Here is a 25,113-nt window from a genome sequence, read left to right on the forward strand (position 1 = left end):
GGACTTTACCTAACAAATGCAATCAGTGTAACCTGGCTTATTGTACCCTCACTGAATCCCCAACAAAAAAAAAAAAAAAAAAGATTCATTTGGAAGGAAAAACAATATATAATTAGACCAAACAGAAAAAAAAAGATTAACTAACTCAATACTGGCACAGCCACATAACCAGGGCCACCCCTGGTAGAGGCTGAGTTAACCTCAAGGAATGTCTTTTGACCTATATACAGTATTCTTTTCTTCCTCTAGCACTCTACAAGTATCTTAGACCAGTCTTCTTCATTACTTCATGTAGCTACTGTATCTCCGCCAAGTGTGTGTATATATGTGTGTACACACACACATTCCTGAAGGTCAGACGTTCTTATTCATTTTTGTGGCTACTAGCAGACGATTATAGTCATGATAGACAGGCAAAGACTTTCATATTTGTGTTAAATGATGTTTAAGAACCACATGAAAAACTTGAAGCCACAGAAAGGACTTTAGGAACTAAACAAAGATAAAGAGACTAGAATTAGACCAATGAAAAAATGTAGCTACTAAGTGCTTACCTATGCTAGGTACTGATCCTAAGTGTTTTATGAATTATCTCATTTCATTCTTATTATTCTATATGGTATTACCTTAGTAGCAGATGAAAAACAGAAATACAAGTTAATAAAACCCAAGGTCATGCAACCATTATTTGAACTTGGCTATGCTCCAAAGTCAAAGCATGGAAATGCTATCAATCTATAGTGAAATCAAGATAGCTAAGCCTTTAGAATCTATTCTTAAATGGTGTTTGTAAGGCAATAGTGGTTGAGAGCTCTGGAGACAGGCCGCTATAGCTCATATTTAGATTCTGCTAATTAATGTAATATAAGCAGATTTCTTAACCCCTCTGTGGCTCTGTTTCCTCATCTGTAAAATGGAAATAATATCCCCAGTTCCTTAGATTATTGCAAAGATGCAATGTGTCAATACAAGTGAAATACTCGGCAAAGGACCTACCTAGCACAGGGTAAGCATTCAATAAATGTTAACCTATATTTACTGTTATTTCCATTACTTTTGGAGAATTGTGCTCAGGATCCATAATGTTCCCTCTGACTACATCATGAAGAAAAAAATAGTTGACATAACTGGGTATTATACAATCTAAAGTTAACTTAAAAATTAAGACCTCCTTAGAGCAACCAATTGCTTACCTGCCTTTAACCCACACAAACTTTCAATAAGGAATACAAAGAGAAGGTTAAAAATGAGGCAGTGGAGAGGTGGTACTTCTCTTCTTTAACTCTCACTCTTGGCTAGTCCTTCAGATGTTTTACTAAAATACAAAAACAATCGCTCTCCTTACAAAACTGTACTCCAAGTTGTACGTCTACAAGGATCTTCAGGAAGACTTAAACCCTGACAGAAACAAGTCAGTCAGTTTGTTGAAAGATTATTTTTTTATTCTACAAGAAATTGGTGCAATCCTGTTAGAGAAACGTTTTTCTTTTCAAAAGTAAATGAAAAACCCATTTGAATTATTTATATATTAATTTAATTTTTGAAAACAATACTCATAGGGCCTGCTTTGTCCTATTGAACTATAAATGTTACACATTTACAAACTGAAACAAAAATGGACAGTACAGAGTACAAATGAAATCTTTCGAAGAATAAAACTGCTTTTCAGTCTACTATATTTTCAGATTTGATTATCATCAAGCCTGGATGAAAAGTTGTGAACCACAAACCATTTATTTCTTCAATAGAAAAAAGAATGTTTAGATTATTAGCAAAGTAATATCTTAAAATGTATCTTCACACAGTTGAAATTTTAGTATAAACTTGTATATCAAGTCTCTTTCCATTATTTATTCTACTGTAAAAATATATACAACTATGATGTTCAAATATGTATTCTGAGCCATTATGTCCAAACATAAATATTTGGGAAATTCAAACTGCTGCGATAAGCATGAAAGAATTAAGGAAAAATGATGAGCTACAAATTATGTAGGAGGAAGAAGAAAAGGTTACTTAACATTTGTTTGGAGAGATACGTATTTTCTAATTTATATATACATATCCAGTTGTGTTTACTCATCAAAATTTAAACAGTTACTAGACTAAGCCAACACTATTTTCTATAACAGGTAAATGCGGTGATTTAAAAAAATTTAATGTATCAATACTTTTCTCAAATTATATGGGGTAATATCATGAAGTTTGAGGGCCCAAATTAAATGAGTGCACTATCTATGCCAAACAGCAAGATCCATACCCAACTATTTAATTATACATTACCTGACCACAATAACGTAGACGGTCAACCAGAAAAGGACATTTTACATACGTCTATGTTTATCAATCCCATTAACACTAGTGCTTAAAACTTTCAAATCCAAATATAAATTATAAAGCTGTAGGACAACTCCAATACAAGAACCCAAATAGACAAATTTGCAAAATCTTTTACTTCTTAATCCAGTGACAAATATTGTAGCTATTTGATCTCCAAAAATCTTAAAATTGAAGGGTTGAAAACACGTTCACCCCTTGCTACACTGCGGCATCTGAAATCACTACAGCAAGCAGGACAATGTGAATTTGTTTTGCTCTTATGTGCAGGTAGTGTATATATGCATTTTAAGACAGCATAAAGTTAAGAGTTAGCTTCTAGTCAGCAACAGGAAGTGACTAGAAATGCCATCCAACAGCACTCTGTGGCATCGCATGTCACAGTCTCTGTAATGTGACAGTCTTGTTCAGTAATCACTTTTAGGTAGGGAAGAGAGGCATGGTAGAAAAGCAGCTGGATTAAAAACAAAACCAGAAAAACTTTAAACATCTATACAATTTTGCAACTTCTTGTATTCTACTTTAGAATAGTTAGAACAAAATCCTATTTCAATCAGCTCAATCTGTACAAGATACAAACACAGTCTAAACACTAATAGTATAGGATATGCACTATTTAATACTCATTAAAGTACAATCAATGAAGATTACCAAATGGGAAGCACATAGCATTCTGAACTGTTAAATTATTTTAGGGCTGCTAACCAGAGATTGTAGAAATAAAATGTGCAAGAAAGAAACAAAATGAAGAAGCTCACCTCTCAGTGCACCACGTCCACGAGGGTAAAATGTGATACCAGGACAACAACTGTCAACTTACACTGGGAATGATGGGGCAAGAACCAGCCAATTAAAATTGTTACAATTAAACAGGTAACTTTTTTCTTTGTAAAAGCACTGAAAATGTAATAAGGGTGGCGCCTGTGGCTCAAGGAGTAGGACGCCAGTCCCATATGCCGGAGGTGGTGGGTTCAAACCCAGCTCCGGCCAAAAAAAAATAAAAAATAAAAAATAAGAAAATGTAACAAGCACACATAACTCAATGAAAGTTTGTCCATTTCACTTGCCCCCATTAGAGTGTCTTAAATGATTCTATAATTAGTCTGTTATAACAGTCTGATTTTTAAGGCCTGTATAAACTCTATAAACTCTATTATGCTTACATACTATTTTCTGTGTAGTAAGAATGCCCTTTTGAAAAAATAATATAGCTGATTACAAATCATAAAATAAACCCCCAAAAAAACAAAAATCTTGACATGTTCCAAGCTAGCGAGAAATAAATTATACCACAATGTATCAAATGCAAATTATATCAATATTAACTAACAATCCTGTAGTACATATTTCTCTGTAAAATTAAATTATGCAGAATAGGGGCTGGGCCATAGTTAATCCCATTTGGTTTTCTTAAAAGCAAAAATTTTATTTACTATAAACAATCAAAAGGCAATTTTCTTCCTCCATAACACATGTAGACGTTAAATCTAAGGTTTTTAAAATATTGACTACCTATAAGAAAAGTACTTTTAAATGGTTAAAAGGAATCAAAATACCAAAGTTTAGTGTGTGAAGAATAGATACAAACAGCCAAGAAAAGAGTAGATCATTGGTGTTGAATATTTAACATGAGTAGCCCAAAATAAGTCCTGAAGTTTTTCTGCCTTTACAAATAAAAAAAGGTGTCCTTTCCATAGTTTAGGGATATGCACTGTACATCCCTCCTACAAGCCTATGCCAAAGGTTTCAAAATTGTTGCCAATATTAAGTTCTTCGGTACCTAAAATTAATCAGAGGACAGCAATATTACAGTGGCAATGGTGTATCAATTCTCAAAACATAGTTATGATCCAACACGAGTTGTGGTGGTTCTTTTATCTGAGAAAAAGCTTTTTAAAAGAAATACCTGCCCTATGCTAACCACCAGAAGAATGAGAGCTTCGCCTACTGACCAATAGGCCACTCTTGTATTTAGATCCTCCGCTCGGCTTCGCCCTTGAGCTTCTCTCAAACGGAAATGAGTCTGATAGTCGATGACAGACTTTAGAGCTTCATGAATTGAAACACAGGCAGATTCCATCTAAAGAAAAATATTTCAGTTAGTATGCTTAACACTTTCTGGACATGCTGCCTAGCATACTCATCTTTTCTTTCAATTTGATCTCAAGTCCTCATTTGATTAACTGGCACTCATTCATTCATCTACTGACTGTCCTAGCAAAGCAACCCTTCTAACTCATTCCCACCAGGACAACTGGTAACAGTAGAGATCCCATGAAATCGCTGTTTTCAAACTAGGATGTTTGAGCAAGGTGGAATATGGATACTATGTTAACAACAGCAGTAATACTTATCAGCTAAAGTTAGTGGCTACAGAATTTCTAGCCCAGAATTCTTCAAAGAAAAATTCGGAGGAAGAGAATAGCAGTTCACCAATAATAAGAGCATAAGACAAAATATTCCCATGATGTTCCTCTATCCTCTGTATTTTTTCTTTCTTGAGACAGAGTTTCTCTGTTGCCCCAAATAGAGTAGTGATATTGTCATAGCTCGTTGCAACTTCAAACTCCTGGGCTCAAGTGATCCTCCTGCCTCTGCCTTCCACACTCCCTGTGTGTGGGACTATAGGCAAACACTATGATGCCTGGTTAATTTTTCTATTTTAGGTAAATATGGGTCTTGCTCTTGTTCTTGCTCAGGCTGGTCTCTAACTCTTGACCTCAAGCGAAGCTCCCACCTCAGCCTCCCAGAGTGCTTGGATTATAGGCACAAGCCACCTCACCCATCCTTCTATTTCTTGCAAATTGACACTTGGAGCTAGACTTAATGGGATTTAGGTATAATGTTCTGGGTAGGAACATCTTGTAGTCAGTGTTGTGTACTTCTTATTGCGCATTACTGCAAGGCACATAATGTCTAGTTATCTCTCCATAACTAGAGAAATAACTCTAGAATGACCATTAGGTTTAGGTGATTATGAGTCTGATTCATCATTATAAAGTTCCCCACCAAACTTTCACCTAGAAGTTTTAGCAGTGATTGGTGATCACTGCCTACTCTAGTTCCATCATTTTAATGGATAAAAAATGGTGACAATAAAAAATAAATGATAATTTATCCCGCATTTACTGTTAATTTTACTCTGAATTTACTAGCTGGTAATTTTTTTCAATTTTAAAGTATGAACAACTGCTTTATGAGTATCTGTACTGTGTGCAAGAATAGCTTTTTGAGGTGGCGCCTGTGGCTCAGTGAGCAGGGCGCCAGCCCCATATGCCGAGGGTGGCGGGTTCAAACCCAGCCCCGGCAAAACTGCAACCAAAAAATAGCCGGGCATTGTGGCGGGCGCCTGTAGTCCCAGCTGCTCGGGAGGCTGAGGCAAGAGAATCGCGGAAGCCCAAGAGTTAGAGGTTGCTGTGAGCCGTGTGACGCCACGGCACTCTACCCGAGGGCGGTACAGTGAGACTCTGTCTCTACGAAAAAAAATAGCTTTTTGAAAGTAGAGAAATAAGACTAAGAAAAAATGATAAAAAAAAATATGAATAAAGGAGGCTGAGTGGTATTGCCTTATTACTACTCATTTCCTTTATTTATCTACCTTTTAGAGCAAATTGCCTTCTTGAGTTAAAATTCATGAAAGAATGGATACAGAATGAAAGTTGCTGGCTCTAAAGAAAAACCATTTTACACATGATTTGAAGAAGAACATTTCTAAAATTAAGTGCATTTGAATACATCTTGCTAGTGGTTAAAATAGGCATATATATGAATTAAGGCTCTTAAACATTCTTAAAACTGCCTATAACATAACTTTGGCCAACAAACCAAATGTAATCTGGGAACATGAAATACCAATTTAAGGTGTTAATAAGTAGGTGGTAAATAATTTCTTTGGATACCTAATTGAGTATTTTTTAGACAAAATCTAAGCTCTTACAGATTGAGCTTCTCTTACCCAAAATGCTTGGGACCAGACGTGTTTTGAATTTCAAATGCTTTTGGATTTTGGAGTATTTCTATACACATAATGAGATATCTTGGGACTGGACTCAAGTCTAAACATGAAATTTACTTATGTGGCTTATACATTTTATATACACCCTGCAGGTAACTATATACCATATTTTTAATAATTCTGTGCATGAAACAAAGATTTTGTACACAAGGTCAGGTGTGGAATTTTCTGTATGTGGTCAGGCTGGCACTCATAAAGTTTTGGGTTTTGGAGCATTTCAGATTAGGGAGGCTAAACTGGTACCATATTTAAACTTTTGTAACTATGTTAGGTAACTTACCGTTAATCGTCAACATTTTACCTAAAAAGTTACAGCAGAAGTTACTGTACCAGCAGCTTGAGTAACACTCAGCACAAGTATAAAGACTACTGTGTATCCATATCCACACCTTAATCACGGTGTCATTTTACTTCCAGTTACATTAGTCTACTAATGTATGGTAGCAACAGTTCTTCACTAATCACAGAAAATGCTTCAGAATGTTTGAGTACAGCTCAGCCTACCTAAATTTTTTACTACTAACATTTCTACCCTAGTGATCTTCCTTTCTTAATGCTTCTTACTTCCTTTACACTTACAAGTTCATAAAATCTTTTAACACTGGTTTTCACTATGAGTCTGAAGTTTTCTGTGAAATGCCTCATCTATGAGAATTAAGATAGATTTTAAAGATTGTATTAGTCTCAAAATTCTATGTTCATCAATGAATTAGTACGTGATATTAAATTATGCTCTTTTAAATATACCAACATTATATTGCTAATTTTTTATTTACCTGGGTAAGAGCACTGACTCGGTTCTCACTAGGAAACAAAGGTGGGTCTTCTCCAACTTGAAAATCAAAATATACGGTTTTATGTGTGAAAGTAGAAAACTCATTGCTGAAGCAAAATTTGTATGTCCCATTTTTGGAGGCTGTGAAGGTAAAACTATCATACTGTTTCTTCATTTCTTTGTATAACACTTTACCATCAGGATCTTCTAATCGACAATCTACATCATAGTGACCACCAGTAATCACCTATAAGAGATTTAAAAAGAGAAAAGATCACGGCAACTAATAAATTTGAAAAATTAACAGGTTTCCTACTAAAATGGCAATAAGGTTATGGGCAAAAGACTTTTATTTTCATCAGCGGATGGAACTTGGGGAGGCAGACTTCAGTTTAACTAAACGTCACAGAAACTGAACAAGTTTCGTCCTGATCAGTAGGAAAGGATCTTTTATTCACTTCGAACTAGCCAGACAACTGTGCTAATTAACATGGGTCTACTATATCACTTAATTCTCCCAATAACCCTACAAGAGTTTATTTTTTCTTCCATTTGACAGACTAAGAAACTGATGTTAAAGTCACCTACTCAACATTACTCATTTATTAAGTAGCAGAGGTAGAATTTGAATTCCAAAGTCATATTCTTAACCCCTAAGTTTACTGTAGTCATATAAAATTCACCTTTCAAAAATTCTCACCCTGTTTCCTATTAGCATCAAGCAACCACACACAGTATAGTCACTTGCAAAGCTTCAAGAACCTGTGACGAACTGGCCCCACAGATCATTCATTAAGGAAATTTCTCGCTAAATTACCACAATCAAGGAAATGGAAACTGTACCTATGTACAGCACCTAAAACTAAAGCCTATGGGATTCCACACTAATAAGGAATTACGAGTTTGTCTTATAGGTAAAAGAACTGGAGACAAGACATCAGACGCTCTTCACCTACCCAGGGACATCTATACAACTGATGCTTCCTTTACCCCCCTTATTTTATGTAACATGTGAATTTCTAGGCCCTCCTAAGAATGTAGCCGCCATCTCTTGTCCCCTGCTGTCTTTCTTCTCCGTACCCTTTCCCAATGCTGAAGTTTCCAACTTCCCTTTCAGAATCAGCCACAGCTTGTCTGCAATTTGTGTTTGTCCCAGAGTGCATCCCAAACTCTTGGCCTAATAAATCTACATTGACTGAGAGTTTTGCCTCAGTCATTTATTTGGGTTCACAGTAGTTGAGGTAGATGACAGGTCAATCCTTAGCATAACAGCCTGTGCATACTTCTATCACAGAATTTTTTTTTTTTTTTTTTGAGACAGAATCTCACTATGCCACCCTCAGTAGAGTGCTATAGAGTCACAGCTCACAGCAACCTCAAACTCTTGGGGTCCAGTGATCCCTTTGCCTCAGCCTCCCAAATAGATGGGACTACAGGCACCCGCCACAATGCCTGGCTATGTTTCTAGAGATGGGGTCTTGCTCTGCCTCAGGCTGGTCTGGAACTCATGAGCTCAAGCGATCCACCCGCCTCAGCATCCCAGAGTGCTAGGATTACAAGTGTGAGCCACCACGCCCCGCCCTTCTATCATAGAATTTAAACTCGTTTTACCGCCAAATGACAAATAAGTTGTGTTCTTAAGTTTGTCTATAGTCAGTTATATGGAATTTGACACAGATTTTGTTTTGAAATACCTTACGAAGTGAGAATGGATTAGGCTATTCTATACTACTACTTATAACCTTGTTTCTAAAAGAAATGTAATGGATTAAACAAAATATTGTATGAACACTTGTGATTAAAGCAAAAACAAAATACAGCAACATAAAGGGAAACAAGTCTGCTTATGTGGAATGACTGTACTTAAGGCAAATATATGGAAACTTGGGGGTAAGAGAAGTTAGTCTTGAGAGAACGGTAGGGATATTTTCAAGAACTTATGCTTATCAGTTACAATGTGGGCCATCTGAGTTGTTCCAGGAGGCATGAGCTATTCTTCCTGAATAACTGGACAAACAATATAAGAGACAAAGAGGGAAGGATTAAAGTAGAAGATCTCTTACCTGAGAAAGACCTGAGTAGGAAGAAAGGGAGAGGAGACAGGAGAAACAGAGTGATGGTATCCACTTGAGAAAGACGATGAGAAAGAGTCATAGGCTTGCAGGTCTCAACCACTACAACATCCGGTGGCACAAGCTTGTTATTTTCAAGCTTACACCCTCTTGGTTAGCATACTGACTGACATTCTACATCAGTAGAACAGAAGTCATCTTTGAACCTCAAAGAAGAACCTGTGACTTACGTAACCTTTTGTCCCTTAAGAGTGACGATGACTAAATGAACTGTTACAAGATCATTTTGATAATTAAATGAAATATAATTATGCACTTAGAAAACTGTAAAAATATGTAAATATTAATATCCAGATAAAATGTCTTGACATGAAAGTGTCTTATCAATTGGGCATTTCCCACCAACCACCACTCCACTCTGGCTGAAAAGTCAATAACCTTTCTCTAGGTGAAACTTGCTTCAATTTTATATATCCAATTATTCATACTTGACTATTGTACTTTGAATAATCAAATGTATACACACAAACTGAACAGGACCACAGCTGATCATCAACTCACTTCTCCGATCAAATTCTAAAACATGTGATCTCACTTCAGTTCATAGCACCCCTTTCAATCTGCCTGATCACCTGTGATCGAAACTGTGGCTCATTCCAAACTACATGTCACAGAAATTTCTCAATCTCATTGCCTCTATCAAATCCACCCTACTCCTAATCCACAATCCAAGCAAGACTACTGACACAACTTCCTAAACGGTGTTCTCACAACCCAACCTCTTCTCCCTCTAACCCAGGGTTTTCAGCCTCAGCATTCTCCCCATTCCAAGCTGGAGAATTCTCTGTAGCAGGGCCTGTGCTGTCCGTGCCCTGTAACGTTAGTTTAGCAGCTTCCCTGGTCCCTGTCCACTGGATGTGAGTACCTACCAGGCGTGCTCCCGAAATGATGCCAAGTGTCTTCCAGGGTGGGAACAACATCCCCATCTTTCCTTATCCTCTCATTGAGCTTTCGTTTAAAACCTTTTGCTTATTACCTGTGGCCTATAGAAAAATCCAAATCTGTTAATCCAATGCCATACTAATCCCCAGTACTTCCTTCAGGTAGTCACAACACCTCTTTCATTGATAGCCTTCTTCATTCTATGCTCCTAAAATAGCAGACTATTCAGAAGTTCTCTAAACAAGTCTTTGCTTTACTACACTAACAGTGGCATTTCAACAGAATTTGTTTGCTAAAGAAAAATCATGGGAGCCAAAATGACAAAGTTCACAAATCTATAGTTTATTATAGGAAAAGAATATAATAAAAAATAATACAGCCAAAGGCTATCTCACAGCAAGTGGTCTACAACAGTCATACGTGACCATCTTTGTTCTCCCACAACTCAATCTATGGCCAGGCCCTAAGGCCAGACACATACTCTCATTCAGGCCTGAAACCACCTAAGTGTGCAAAGAAAACACCTTGGAACCAGGGAACCCAAAATGGAGTCTTGACTGGGTTCTTTAATATTTTGCTGGTCACATAAGCGTATTCCTGCTACGTAACAAGTCTCAACAACAGGGGCCTCGTGTGTGTGTGTGTGTGTGTGCTGGGGGAAGATGGATGTCTCACGGAAACCAGGCACAAATCATCAATCTTGCTGTTACCAATAAATGAAGCTGGCTTGGCACCCGTAGCTCAGGGAGTAGGGCACCAGCCACAGACACCACAGTTGGCGGATTCGATCCCAGCCCGGGCCTGCTAAACAACAGTGACAACTGCAACCAAAAAATAGCTGGGCATTGTGGTAGTTGCCTGTAGTCCCAGCTACTTGAGAAGCTGAAGCAAGAGAATCGCTTAAGCCCAAGAGTTTGAGGTTGCTGTGAGCTATGACACCACAGCACTCTATCAAGGGTGACATAGTAAGACTCTGTCTCAAAAAAAAAAAAAAAAAAAAATGATGTTGACAAACTGGTACAAACCACCTCCAAAGCTTTTGGTCCTGCAGTCACAAAGCAAAACTATTTCTATCCAGTGTACTTTGGTGCCATAAACAAACTCTTACAAAAGAGCTCAAGCTAATTGTAGGCCTCCGGGAACTCAGTAACAAATGTTATCTGCCTGGGGTACCCTTTCCTCCCTCCTCTGCTACCTGTAGAGCATTTCCTACTTATCTTTCTAGCCTCAGCTAATGATCCTTTTGTCCTTTGCCAGCACTATACACAATGTGTACTTCTGTTGTAGCATTTAACATTATATGACTATATATGTGTAAGTTCTCTGAGGTCAAAGTCAGTCTTATTTATCTTTGGGAGATAGTATAATAAAGTAGTTAAGAGTTTAACTTGGGACTGCATACTGACTGTGCTGCTTCTGAGTTTTGTAATCCAAGCCTCAGTTCCATCAGTAAAACAGACTTAAGAACTACTATCAATTTCACACAGAGCTTTCCTGAGATTATATTGTCTACATACATAATTTAGATGGTAATGTTGTAGCCATTGTGGTAGTGTCCTTAGCACCAATCGCAACGTTTGCACATAGTAAAAACCAAGAAATGTTTATTTAATTCAAGCAAAGAAAAATGTGGCTTATATTTCGTATTATAATTCCTGCTCTCTTCTTTTCTGTCCCTTGGCCCTAATCCATGAAGTTAAGCAAGGCTATCATCCTTAGCCTCCCCTCCCTCACTCATTACAGTCAATTCATCACCAAGTCTTACCGATTTCACCCACATTCTCTCCAATCTTTTCGATTTTCTCCTTCCCCAGGGCTGCCATCGTAGTCTAAGCTACGATTATTTCTTGCTTAGGCCACCTCAACAACTGCCTAATCAGCCTTCCACATCCACTTTGTAACACCTTAACACAGCTTCTCTCCATGTACAAGTTATTATCCGCGCAGCTACCAAGAATATTCTGGTCATATCACTAAACTACTTATAACCATCTAATGGCTTCCCGTATTCTCAGGAAAAACTAAAATTCTTAAAATGGTCAGCAAGGCACTATATGACCTAGTCCCTGCTAGTATCCTGCCCTCCTTATTCCCAGCCATAGTAGACCTCCCTATGGCCTTCAAATTCTCAGCGTTCACTCCTACCAGACTCCCCTACTTCCCCAAAGTATTTACAACTAACCCTGTAAAATTCACCTTAAAATCATTTCCTAAATGAAGCCTTCATGGATCCCAAAGACCAGGTCGTATTTGGTATTTGGCCTAATTACCATTCCTAATAATGGCCTAATTACCATTCCTAAAGCAGTTTTGATAAAGGAGCAGATACCAATTAAGAAGACTAGGATGAGAGGGGAATTAAGAATGATGGCAGCAACCCTGTTGTGATCATGTCTGTACCACCAGCACCTACCACAAAGGTTGAATGTGCCTACTAACAAAAACTGAAACAGAGTAAAGATTGTTCTAACCAACTAAAGAAACTAACGTTCTGATAAAGTTTCTTTTTCACCTATTCCCAAAGATCAGAAGGAGCAGCTCACTTAATCACAACTCTTTCAATAACACCTTTGGCAAATGGTCGTTCAGCTTGTATGGGAGCTCTGCCAATGACATCGCATTGACTGATAAGCCTAGCCTTGGAAGAACTTAAAAGTACTCAAGTTAGACACCGGCAGCACTTCAAATCCAATCAAACTGGAGGAGTGGATTAGAAAGAGGAGGGTACGGCAGAACAAGAATATTTTCATTAAGGGACTATTTTTAAAAAGAAAGTTCAATAAGGTCTTACAAATGAATTACATTAGAGAATAGAAAAAAGTCACAAGTAGAGTAAACACTTCTGGGATTCACAGATTCTCGTCCAAAGTTCAGAAAAGGAAAGCCAAATGTCGGACATCAGTTATCTACAAGCAATTCTCAATCAGTCAAAGAACGGAGAAGCACGGGCCGAAGGGAGGCACCCCGCTCAGGTTACAGCCCCACCCCCGGAGCCCCGCGCCGAGGCCCAGGGACTGGCAGGGAGGCCCACGATACCTGGAACTCGAGGGTGCACTTGGTGCCCTGAGCGATGTCCTCGTAGAAGCACTGCTTGGCGTTGTCCGGAAGCTCGAAGGTGATCTCAGAGGTGCCACCCGGCCCGGGCACCAGCAGCAGCAGCGCGAGCAGCTTGCAGCCCCAACGGCCCGCGGCGGCCGCCCAGCGCTGCGCCGACCCCGGCCGCGGCATCCCTAGACGGCGGCAGCGGCCTCGGCCTCAACCCAGCTACAAGGAACGCTGGGTCCGATCTGCGCAGACTCGGCGCGCGCGGCAGGCCTGACCCCGAGCGGCCTCGCGAAGACTCACGGCAGAGCGGCTCCAAGGCTGGGAGACAGTCGGGCGGGGGCGAGCCGCCGGGGACAGGAGACGGCCGCCGAGAACCGGGGCTGGGGACCGGGAGCACTCGGGGAGCAGAGACACCGTAGCCAGAAAAGCGGAAAAGGCCCAGACAGTCGGAAGTGGGGATGAGCGCTAGAGGGGAAGGGGCGGGGCCTGAAGCACCTGTTCCAGCGACCCGGATGTGTTCTCCTCTGGGGCGAGGCGTTGGGTGCGTACGTGGAAGCCCGCGAGGCGTCTTCTCAGCAGGCGGCGCAGCTGGGTCGAGGGGCGGGGCCGGGGAGGGGGCGGGGCCGGGGCGGGAGCAGCCCTCCGGGAGCGGGAGGTTTCGCTGCGCCGGCTTTTGTCTTTGCCAAAGCTGAGCTCTGCGGAATGTTTGAGGGGGAGTCGAAGGGCTTGTTTTGCCCCAAAGGGTGGGTGATAGAGCACTTAGCAATTTGCAGAGAGTTTTCTCGTAAATAACATTAAATATTTGGGGGAAGCAGCTGGGCAAAGAGCGCCAATTCTGAGAGCTTGAGAGTAGGCTGCAGGCCTTCTAATCCCTGCTCTGTCGTTTACCGACAGTGAGACGTTAGGCCAGTTACTTAAACACTCTACCTCAGTCTTTGCATCTGTGAAATGAAGATGATAATATGAATCTGCCGCAGACGCTTATTACAAGGTGTAGGTATTTGGAAAAAGCACCTAAAACAGTGCTTGGCACACAGTACGCACTAGATAAGCTTTTTCTTTTCTTTTTTTCTTTTGCAGTTTTTGGCCGGGGCTGGGTTTGAACACGCCACCTCCGGTATATGGGGCCAGCGCCCTACTCCCTTGAGCCACAGGCGCCGCCCTTTCTCTCTTTTTTTTTTTTAAGAGACGTCTCACTCTGTCTCCAGGCTGAACTGCAGTGGCACAGTTGCAGCTCTCTGCAGCCATCAACTCAAGCGATCCTACTGTCTCAGCTTCCGTAGAGGCGTATGCAAGTTACTGGCGATCTAGATGAGTTTTTGTTAAAAATAAAATATCTATGGAGCACTCCTTATCATCAAGCACTGTGTTAAACAGATGACATATATTATGTCATCCTGTTGTTCAGTCAGGTGTTATTATGTTAAGGTGAAAGAGAGGCAAGCCTAATTCCATTTTGATATTACACTTTTTCCTGAGAATCAGTGGGAAGACAAAGCAGGCCTGATTCCATTCTGTTGTTTTGCATTTTAAAAAAACCGGTTCCTAAGAAGAATATGTTCCAGGGTGTACATATACTACAATTTATTAATCCATTCGTGGATCCATGGGCACTTGGGCTTCTTCGATGACTTAGCAATTATGAATTGGGCTGCAGTAAACATTCTGGTACAAATATCTTTTTTTATAATGTGATTTTTGGTGTTCTGGGAGGGGAGGGGAGAGGATGAGCGGAGGCAGAGTAATTGGTGGGACCACACCTACGGTGCATCTTGCAAGGGTACATGTGAAACTTACTAAATGTAGAATATAAATGTCTTAACCCAGTAACTAAGAAAATGCCAGGAAGGCTATGTTAACCAGTGTGATGAAAATATGTCAAATGGTATTTAAAACCAATGTATGGTGCCCCATGATTGCATTAATGTACACAGCTATGATTTAATCATAAATAAATTTAAAAAATTAAAAAAAAAAAACGGTTCCACTTGCCTCCCCACCCACATGGTACTTTAAGTGTACCTGGTTAGAATTATTAGTATTGTGTAGAAAGTCACTAACTACTCTCCTGACAACATTCGTGATTATGTTAAGGTGGTCTTCCTGCTGTCTGTATATGATATGGAAATGTTAAAAGAACCAGTTTGACTCCATTTTACTGTTCACTCCCTTTCCATCACATTCCATTACTTTTGAAACTGGTTCCTCTTATTTGCCCTCCTATCCTATAACTGTGAATGTATTCAAATACAATTGTTAGTGATGTAAGTTACTTACTTGCACTTGTGATTATATCCTCAGTGATTATTGCTTTTTGTGAGATGCTGTTTATGACCTCCACCTGCAAGTCCCCCTCCCTACACTACCTCAGGATATTGTAGATTATACTTGTTTTGTAAAAAAGAATTACTAAGTGCTCTGATGATCTTGCTGTTTTCACTTTTGTAACTATGCTTGCTTGCCCCCTGGAAACATTTTGCCTTATAAAAGTCAGAGTCTAAGACAACTCGGGGCTGCTCTCAGAAACCCTCTGTTAGGGACACCGAGGCAGTCGCTGGCCAGCTCTTCAATAAAAAGGACTCCTCTTTAAATTTGACTTGTCTGGCGGTGTGGTCTTTGAGAGACTCCTGGGCATAACAATTATACCTACTTTATTAGTTAGAAAATTGAGGATCAAAAAAATTGAGTAATTTGCTTATGATCACATCAATGGTTTGTGTTGGGGTACTTAAAATATAATAGTAGGTGATATTATTAATAGAGGCCAGCAGATGGTGTTTCATATAGTTCAGTATATATTTTCTTTTTGCATATAAACACAAATTAGATATTATCCTTTTCTTTTTCTTTTTGAGACAGAATTTCATTCTATTGCCCTGGGTAGAGTGCTCACAGCAACCTCAAACTCTTGAGCTCAAGCTATCCTCTTGCCTCAGCCTCCCAAGTAGCTGGGACTACAGGTGCCAGCCAAACGACCTGCTAGTTTTTCTATTTTTAGTAGAGACAGGGTCTGGCTCTTGCTCAGGCTGGTCTCAAGCAATCCATCCACCTCGGCCTCCCAGAGTGCTAGGATTACAGGTGTGAGTCATGGAGCTGAGCGTCTTCCCTTTTTAAAAATAAATGTTCCCAGTGAGGCTACAGTCAGCAGAGAGTGGGTTTTATGGGAAGAAAGGAAATAGAGGCAGATAGAAAGGAGCAAAAGGCATTGTCAAGAGGATGAGGGTTGGGGTGCATAGTTGAAGGAGGAGGCTATGAAGTGATGGAGATATGGGCTGCTGTGCAGTGTTCAGTGTTCTGGAGCACACAAAACCTCCTCAGTGGGGAAAAGATCTGAATTCAAGGTCTTTAGATGCTGGGAGGAGATTTGGGAGAGATTGGTACTTCCTAAGAACTGGGCTATTTGTGTTAGTAGGTGGATGATAGAAGACTGAATTTGAAAGCAGAAAACATGGGTTCTATTTATTAACTCTGTTAACTGGGATGAGTAACATTGCTCTTTTAAACAAACCTCAGTTTCTTCATACATAAAATGACCTACAAACAGACAAAAGAAAGATGAACGAATAAAATTAAAATCACAAGGCAATATATAATACAACACCAGGTAGGCAACAAATTGATGAGCATATAGAACAACAAAATATCTTATGCCCGGGGCGGGGCCAGGAGCGCGGCCTGGGCCGCCGAGGTGGCAGCGGCTAAGTGGGGCTGCAGATCTGGCTGCAAATCCTAGGAGAGCAAAACTTTAAAGAAGATGATTTTGGCCTATTTCAGTTAGCTGGCCAAAGATGCACAGAGGAAGGGTATATAGAGCAATTATTAGAAATTATGCAAAATGAGAAGAATAAATTATGTAATCCAAAGGAATTATCGTTGGGTTTGCTTGAACTGATTGAAGAACCCTGTGGAAAATAGATATCCCAAATTATCCTTCTTTTACTTCCGCCATTACAAACAGTGATTCAGAAACTTCATAACAACAAGGCATATTCGGTTGGACTAGCACTGTCCACCCTCTGGAGTCAGCGGTCTCTTCTTCCTGTTCCATATTTAAAGGAACATGCACAAACAGATGACTATGGGCTTTGTCAGGGTTGCACCGCCTTAATGGAGTTCACAAAGCCTTTTGTGGAAGAAGTTGTCCATGACAAAACTCACCAGAGAATGAAAAGCTAAAGGATGAATTACTGAAATTCTGTTTCAAGAGTTTGAACTGCCCTTTGCTGAAAGCACAATTCCTTGAACAATCTGAAGCTGGAAATGATCCTTTCAGATGTTTTGCATCTGAAATAATATGCTTTTTATCAGCAATTGGATATCCCTTCTCCAAAATGATTTTTAATCATGGAAGGAAAAAGAGGACTCGGGATTACCTTGAATTTGAGGAACAAGAAGACAAATAATTAGCAGACTCTATGGCTTCTCTGGCGTATCTAGTATTTGTACAGGGCATCAGTATCGATCAGCTTCCAATGGTCTTAAGCCCATTGTACCTTTTGCAGTTTAATATGGGGCATATTGAAGTCTTCCTGCAGAGAACAGAAGAGCCTGTTTTCTCCAAAGGATAGGATCTGCTAGAGAACTGTTTATTGAGAATAGAAGACAACAGTCTACTTTACCACTACTTAGAAATCAAGAGTTTTCTTGCTGTACCTCAGGGCTTGGTTAAAGTAATGACAATTTGCCCCATTGAGACATTGAGGAAAAGGAGTTTAGCTATGTTGCAGCTGTACATTAACAAGATGGATTCATAAGGCAAATATATGTTATTTAGGTGCTTATTGAATACAAGTAATCACTAAGGTGTCGAGGCTTTTATTATTCAAAATATCAAAAGTCAAATTGACATATCATTAAAGAGAATATATAACAACAAATGGTTTCCAGGACCACAGCTGATTCCCTTTCTAGATATGGTACTCTTTCTCCCCCAGGGTGCCGAAACAGATTTATTGCAAAACTCAGATAGGATTATAGCTTCATTAAATTTATTGAGGTACTTGGTTATCAGAGATAATGAAAATGACAATCAAACTGGATTATGGACAGAACTCGGGGAGATTGAGAATAATTTCCTAAAGCCTCTCCATACAGGACTTAATGTGTCAAAAGCACATTATGAAGCAGAAATTAAAAACAGCCAAGAAAAGAGCCAAGAAGTCCAGAAGTCTAAAGATCTTTGTTCTATAACCATAGGTGGAGAGGATCTCCCTAAGATGCCTCCTGAAATGCAACTTAAGGTCCTATATTCAACTCTTTTCACATTTGATTTGATCGAAAGCGTTCTGGCACGAGTAGAAGAACTCATTGAAGTAAAAACAAAGGCTACCTCTGAAGAAAACATTGGGATAAAGTGAAAGTTTTGCTTCCTAAGTAAAAACTAATAAAATGCTACACCTTCCATTATGATTTTAAAATGCTGCACCTTCTATTATGATTTATTTAATACCTTTATAAAAAATTTTCTGTAAAAATTTACTGCTAGAAAAATAAATGACTTTTTTTATTTATCAAAAAAATATCTTATGTAGTGCTAGTGGAAATGTAAATTGGTACAACTATTTTGGAAAACAATGTGCCATCATCTAGTAAAGAGTATATATATATATATATTGTAGCACATGCATGCACGCACACACACATATTTTACAAAATTCAAATTCATATTTTACAAAATTTTACACGTCAGGTAAATACTTTAGAGCAATGGTTGTCAGAATGTTGCTCTAAATACCCACAGGGGTCTCTGCAACCCTTTCTGAGGGTCTGTAGTTCTCGGGGTGAGGCTGGATTTTCATCAAATATTTCAACCCAAACAATATATCGTGACAGATTGAATGTAAAAGGAAATGAGCACCCAGCTTCTATGAATCTAGATATGAAAGAGATTTCTAAAACAATGTCACTCTTCTTGCTAAATTTTTATTCAGAAAATATAGTTTTTTTATTAAAAAATGTGCTAGTTATATAAGCATGTGCAGAGGGTTGGATTGTGTTTCTTCCTGCCCCAAAGCATGTCCAAGTCCTAACCCCTGTCCCCGTGAAGAGACCTTATTTGGAAATAGCGTTTTCTTGCAGATGTAATTAAGTTAAAGATTTCAAGATGAGATCATCTTGGATTTAGGCTGGGCCCTAAATCCAATGACTGGTGTCCTTGTAAGAGAAAGGAGAGGAAGATTTAAAACACACAGACCCAGAGACACACAGGGAGAATGCCACGTGAAGACACAGGCAGAGATGGAAGTGATATGTGTGCAGACCGAGGAACCCTGAGGATTGCCCACAGCTGTAGGAATTAGGAGAGAAGCTTGGAACCTCTTCAGAGTCTCCAGAAGGAACTAACCCTGGCAACACCTTAATTTCAGACTTCTAGACTCTACAACTATAAGAAAATAAATTTCTGTTGTTTTAAGCTACTGTTGTTTGTAGTCATTTGTTATGGGACATTCAAGAAATGAATGCAACATGACATTTATTGTTCTTTTGAATAAATTATCAAGAAATACTTTTAAACGTCCCATCTCAATTTTTTTATTTGCAATTTTTAAATTTTAAAACTTCACTTTCTAAGGACCCCAAATGTGAGAGCCACTGTCTTACAGAAATGCATACACAGCTATACCAGATACACAAGAATACTCAATGTCAAAGCCTAGTACTAGCCACAATGGGAAATACCCTGGATATCCACAAATGTGGATATGTCCATTAAATGGGACATATCACATCATAGCAATGAAAATGAATAGACTACAGCTACACGGGACAACATAGGAGCATCATAACATACATTATGCAAAATAAGCTAGGCAAAAAAGTTATACAGGGTGGTGCCTGTTGCTCAAAGGAGTAGGGCACCGGCCCCATATACTGGAGGTGGCAGGTTCAAACCCAGCCCTGGCCAAAACTGCAAAAAAAAAAAAAAAAAGTTATACAAAATATAAAGGCTGACAACAAGGAAAATTAACCAATCCCAGTTTCCCTAATATGTGGTGAGGCTATACAAAAAAGGCATAAGGTGATAATGTCAGTAGTCAGGAAAATGAGTGAGGATGGGGTAATCAAGTGAGAAGCAACACAGAGTCTAGAGGGCAGAGGCCGCCTTTGGCGCTGGTGATTCTTTTTCTTGACGTAGGTGGTGGTTACATGCACCCTCACTTTGTAACTATTTATTACACTTATATATAGTTTATGTAATTTTCTGCATGTAATATTTCACAACAAAAGAAAAATTAATATACTGGCTGAGAAAGCAATCATTATGGGAAAAAATCAAAACTTATGGTTTAAGACCATCTGCCCTGTAGACGGTTACTACACAGTGGACTCTGGGTCAGCTAAGTGTGTCTGGTCTCATCTGGGATCACTCATTCTTGGTTATCTGCTGGGGAGTTGTGCATACAGCTTTGCTGATTTGGACTGGGTTTATTCATATTTTGGCTGGAAAACTGGTGATAGGCTGGTCTAGGATGACCGTGGCTGGGATAACTGCACTCTTCCTCACATTAGAGTTTCTCATCCTCCAACAGGCTAGCCCAAGATGTTCACACGGGATCCCAGGGTTGCAGGAAAAAGAATGTTCAAGGCATATTGAGAACCAGGCTCCGAACTGACCCTGTCCCTTCTGCCTCATTCTGTTAATGAAAAGTTACAAGGCACATCGCTTCTCGGCCTTTTGGCTAAGATCAAGTGTGAAAAGTTACAAGGCAGCCCAGACAAGGGAGGAGGAGGCACTGGAAAAACACTGTGTCAGTTGGGGCTCCCGTGGAGAAGCAGAATCACTAGAAGGCTAAATCAATAAGCAAGCACATGTAGTATATTTATATACACGGTGAGTAAGAAACAGTTGCTTATCAATTGCCCAAGTGAAATTTGGTGGTAGGAGCAGGGAAAGGGGGCTGTGATCTTGGTATAGGTTAGATGACAGGTGAAGTTTGAAGGAGAATGAACAAGTTAAGAAGGTAAGTGACACAGTCATTCCAGAAGTTTGTACAGGTCTAAATTCAAGGAATAGGTAGACAGTCTTCTCACCTTGGCACTCAAGACTTAGTAGCTGATAATCATTGCCTGAAGCAATAGAAAAAAACCCAAATCCACAAATAGGACAATCTCTCAAAATAGACATTCTCTATGCTTATTATATAGCTCCTAGTAGTAAGAATATACTTAAAAACGTATTTTTGAATGTGATATTTCTGCTCATGTAATAATCACAGCCCTTTATGACATCAATCATTTCCTGTGCACACTTAAAAATATTTTAAAAACATTTTGGCATTAAATATTCAGGGTTGCTCTTCCTCTTCCTCTTCTGTGGACCAGCAGTCAGTGAGTATTAAGTTGAACAAGCTTCAACATTTTCTCTATTTAACTGTAGTCTCTCTCTCTCTCTCTCTCTCTCTCTCTCTCACACACACGCTATAGACAACATCGGTGCTGAGTAACATCAGTGATTTTTTTTGTTTTGAGATTATCACTTCATCAAAAGCATAGGTAGTCAACAAGCAATTATAGCATCCATTTTTTAGGGGATATTTTTATTTAATCATATGGAGAAAACAATATTTACCATGCACAATTGAAGCAAGAAGGGCCTGGAGCCATCCATCTGGAAAAGATCAGAACTAGATCCTCAGTGTACTCTGAATCTTCTCCTCCAGATATCTAAGCTAATGTAAATGTTTTGGCTAGCAGATGCATGCAGATTCAATACAGCAGGCTTTGATTCGGAGTGATTTGCAGAGAAATTGTTTTAAATCTCCTGATGATAAGAATTCAGAAGTGGGGGCCAAGCACAGTGGCTCACGCCTGTAATCCCAGCAGTCTGGGAGGCTGAGGCGGGTGGATCCTTGAGCTCAGGAGTTGGAGGACAGCCTGAGAAAGAGCAAGACCCCATCACCAAAAATTAGCTGGTCGTTGTGGTGGGCGCATGTAGTCCCAGCTACTCCAGAGGCTGAAGCAAGAGAATGGCTTAAGCCCTAGAGTTTGAGGTTGCTGTGAACTATGACGCCACAGCACTCTACTAGGGGCAAGAAAGTGAGACTCTATTTCAAAAAAAAAGGAATTCAGAAAGGAAGGAAGGATACCTTCATTTTTCCCAGTCTGATAGCTCTGATATTTAAGAGAAAGTAGAATGGACATATTACTCCATTATTATTCACAGTATCTTAATCTGTTCGAAGGTATGGACACAAAGATATATATAAAGGACATATATCCAGACTTTCATGAATTCCCAAATCTATAAGGACTTCTACAGCATATAATTTTTCTACAATAGATAATAATTTGAAATTTAAAAATTGATGTGACTTCTTCACATTCCTATTGTGAGTGACTGCTTACTTGAAACTATATTGAATAAAGAACAAACCCACAAGGGCACCCCGAGGTTGACCTGTCACACAAATTACATTTGTGTCTCAAGAACAGATTGTCAAAAGACACTGGTCTTCAGAAGCCACTTACCAATGGCTAAAACAGAAAACACAAAATCTCTGGAAGCCAGGAACCCAGGCTCCTGGATTATCAGCTCTTCAGAAATCTGTGTAGTCAGATGGTATTTTTCACCTCCCCACAGAAATTCCTCAACATTGCAAAGATTTCAGGGAATGGGTATAATCTTATGGGGCAATATTTTAAATCCACGTTTGAAAAATGTTTGTGTTTTACAAAATGGAAATTGAAGACAGTAACAAGTACACCACCTTCATAATGAAAATCAATTTTGTATTCTCCAAAAGGTGGGGAGCAGGGGAGGGAGAAGTTTCACTTGGAAATGGCAGATGGGCCTGAAACCAGGCTGTGGGCTTTCAGACTCGCCTTTCCCTTTCAAATTTCTCCTTCATCATGTCCATCAGCACCATGACGACCGCTAGAGGGTGCTGCTCCCTTTGTAATATTTCTGCCCAGGCCTAAACCCTGGGTTGTTTCTTTTTCATCTGAAAGTTACAGTAGCTCAGTTGAAATACTTGAGTAACACTTTGCTAAAGGCACCAGGATAATAGAAAGGAGAGGAGAATGAAAAGCGATCAGTAGATGGATCACGAAATTACACTGACAACTGATTCTGGAAAGTCGCGTTAAAGGATTTGGACATTTTCCCAGGGCAGTGCAGAATCATTGAAGGGTTTTAATTGGATTTCTATTGTCAAAGGAGGTGTTGGTGTCCACATGAAGACGGACAAGAAATAACATCACTTCTCCAACTCTCTGACACCAGCGGGGGGGCCCAACAATTCCATTCAGTTCTGTTATTGTCTAACCTTTTCCGCAGGTTAAAGGGCTCAGTCCGACAAGACTGCCCCCTGCCACTTCAGAGGCCCATCGCAAGTCCCAGCCCACCTGCATTTCTGACTGACCACCTATAAATTGGAGGTTCCTATGAGTCCCTGGTCAGGTCCGATAATTCGCTAGAAAAGCTCACTCAAGAAGTTACTTTGTTTACTAAGGTCATTACTGGTTTGTTATAAAGGATACAACTAAGAGATGGGCGTGGCAAGGAAGGAGGAATACAGAGTTTCTATTCCCTCTCTGGGCCCGCCAGCCTCCCAGCACCTCGATATATTCACCAAGACAAAAACTCCCTAAATCCTGTCATTTAAGGGTTTTTATGGAAGTTTTATTGTATAGGCATGATTGGTTAAATCTTTTGCCATTAATTAACTCAATCTTTAGGCTCTGTCCCTCCAGGAGATTTGGGGATTGAGATGAAAATTCTAAGCTTCTAATCAATGCTTGATCTTTCTGGTGACCCTCATTCATCTTAAAGTTATCTAGGGCCCCCCCAAGAGTCACCTCATTAGAACAAAAGACAGTCCCTTCACCATTATCGATTAGGAAATTCTGAGGATTTTCAGAGCTCTGTGCCAGGAATCAGGGCCAAAGACCAAATATCTTTCTGAGGGACCAAAACCCCTATGAGATTTCTCTGATTGATAAACCATAATGATGTTTGGGGTCCCCAAGGATCAGTGTTAGCTAGCCAGTATTTAATAATCCTTGGAATTCAACTTATTTCTCCAGTGGATCATTTCTAATGTAAAGGGCCAACATCCCTTGGAGGAAGGTTAGCAGTATGATCACAGAAAGGGCCTTTCCCAAGGACATCCAGTGTTTTTTATCCACAATATTCTAGGTCTGGGAACTGACTCAGATCTGGAACTGGATGTACGAATTTGACTCTCCAATGTAGTAGTTCAGATCAGATTGAAACTGCCTATGTTATTATAAAATAATGTAAGGTCAGAGGCAGGAAGAGCGATAAAAGTCTGATTCCTATAAAGTATAGACGTAGCTAAAAGTTGACCAGCTATTATCCCCTAACTTCCCTACCACTGCAACTGCTTACTGCTTATGTGCCATGAATCCTTGACAAAGCCAAGATTTGTGACTTCTCTAACTGCTTCTCTAGATAATGTCACTGTTGTAAAACCAAAACTGGTTTTTGAGATATCTTCCAGACTCTGCCTTTGGATAGACCAACTGATGTCAGCCAGGCCACTGGCCACGCGTGGGAGCTGCTAATCCTGACAAAACAATGACAGGCTATTCCTTGTGAGAATTCAGCTCATCTGATGGTGTGAGAACAACGCCCACAATTTCAGCTGACACCGCCTCATCTTCAATTCATTTTAGAATATGATACACATAAGTGAACCAAAAAAGTCAAAACCTAATAATTAATTACTCACACCTTTGTTACTTTTAGTTTTACTTTGACAACAGCTTATTAAGTTTCTGTGACTTTTGTGGTACAGAATCTGGTCCCTGTCAGAAAAGACACGGAAGGTCATATGTGTGTTTAATGTATGTTAACAACCGTCAGAATGTGTATGGTTGGACAACTGCAAACTGACCTTTTGAAGAGATAAAAAGAAAACCTTCTTTTTATCTTGAAGTTATCTAGGGGCCCCATTATCACTAAC

At 39.6% G+C, this 25,113-nt stretch overlaps 1 protein-coding gene and 1 pseudogene across 1 annotated transcript; one reads left to right on the forward strand and one right to left on the reverse strand.

Annotated features, from left to right (window-relative positions):
* Positions 1-1,420: 1,420 nt before the first annotated feature.
* TMED7 (transmembrane p24 trafficking protein 7) lies at positions 1,421-13,645 on the reverse strand. Its single transcript, XM_053566310.1, has 3 exons — positions 13,178-13,645; positions 7,129-7,374; positions 1,421-4,417 (listed from the first exon to the last, which is right to left on the reverse strand). Exons 1-3 carry the CDS (start codon positions 13,367-13,369, stop codon positions 4,181-4,183), a joined length of 675 nt encoding a protein of 224 aa, XP_053422285.1. The 5' UTR covers positions 13,370-13,645; the 3' UTR covers positions 1,421-4,180.
* A 2,808-nt stretch (positions 13,646-16,453) lies between these two features.
* LOC128568486 (glomulin-like) lies at positions 16,454-18,645 on the forward strand (annotated as a pseudogene).
* Positions 18,646-25,113: the final 6,468 nt, after the last annotated feature.

This window comes from Nycticebus coucang, chromosome 17, assembly GCF_027406575.1.
Source record: "Nycticebus coucang isolate mNycCou1 chromosome 17, mNycCou1.pri, whole genome shotgun sequence".
NCBI classification, from domain to species: Eukaryota; Metazoa; Chordata; class Mammalia; order Primates; family Lorisidae; genus Nycticebus; species Nycticebus coucang.

Excerpts from the sequence above, each read along its gene's own strand:
- TMED7 (XM_053566310.1), bottom strand. The coding sequence starts at position 13,369 with ATGCCGCGGCCGGGGTCGGCGCAGCGCTGGGCGGCCGCCGCGGGCCGT. Across the intron at positions 7,375-13,177 it reads AGTGCACCCTCGAGTTCCAG|GTGATTACTGGTGGTCACTA; the intron begins GTATCGTGGGCC and ends AATCTCTTATAG. Across the intron at positions 4,418-7,128 it reads GAGTCAGTGCTCTTACCCAG|ATGGAATCTGCCTGTGTTTC; the intron begins GTAAATAAAAAA and ends ATTTTTCTTTAG.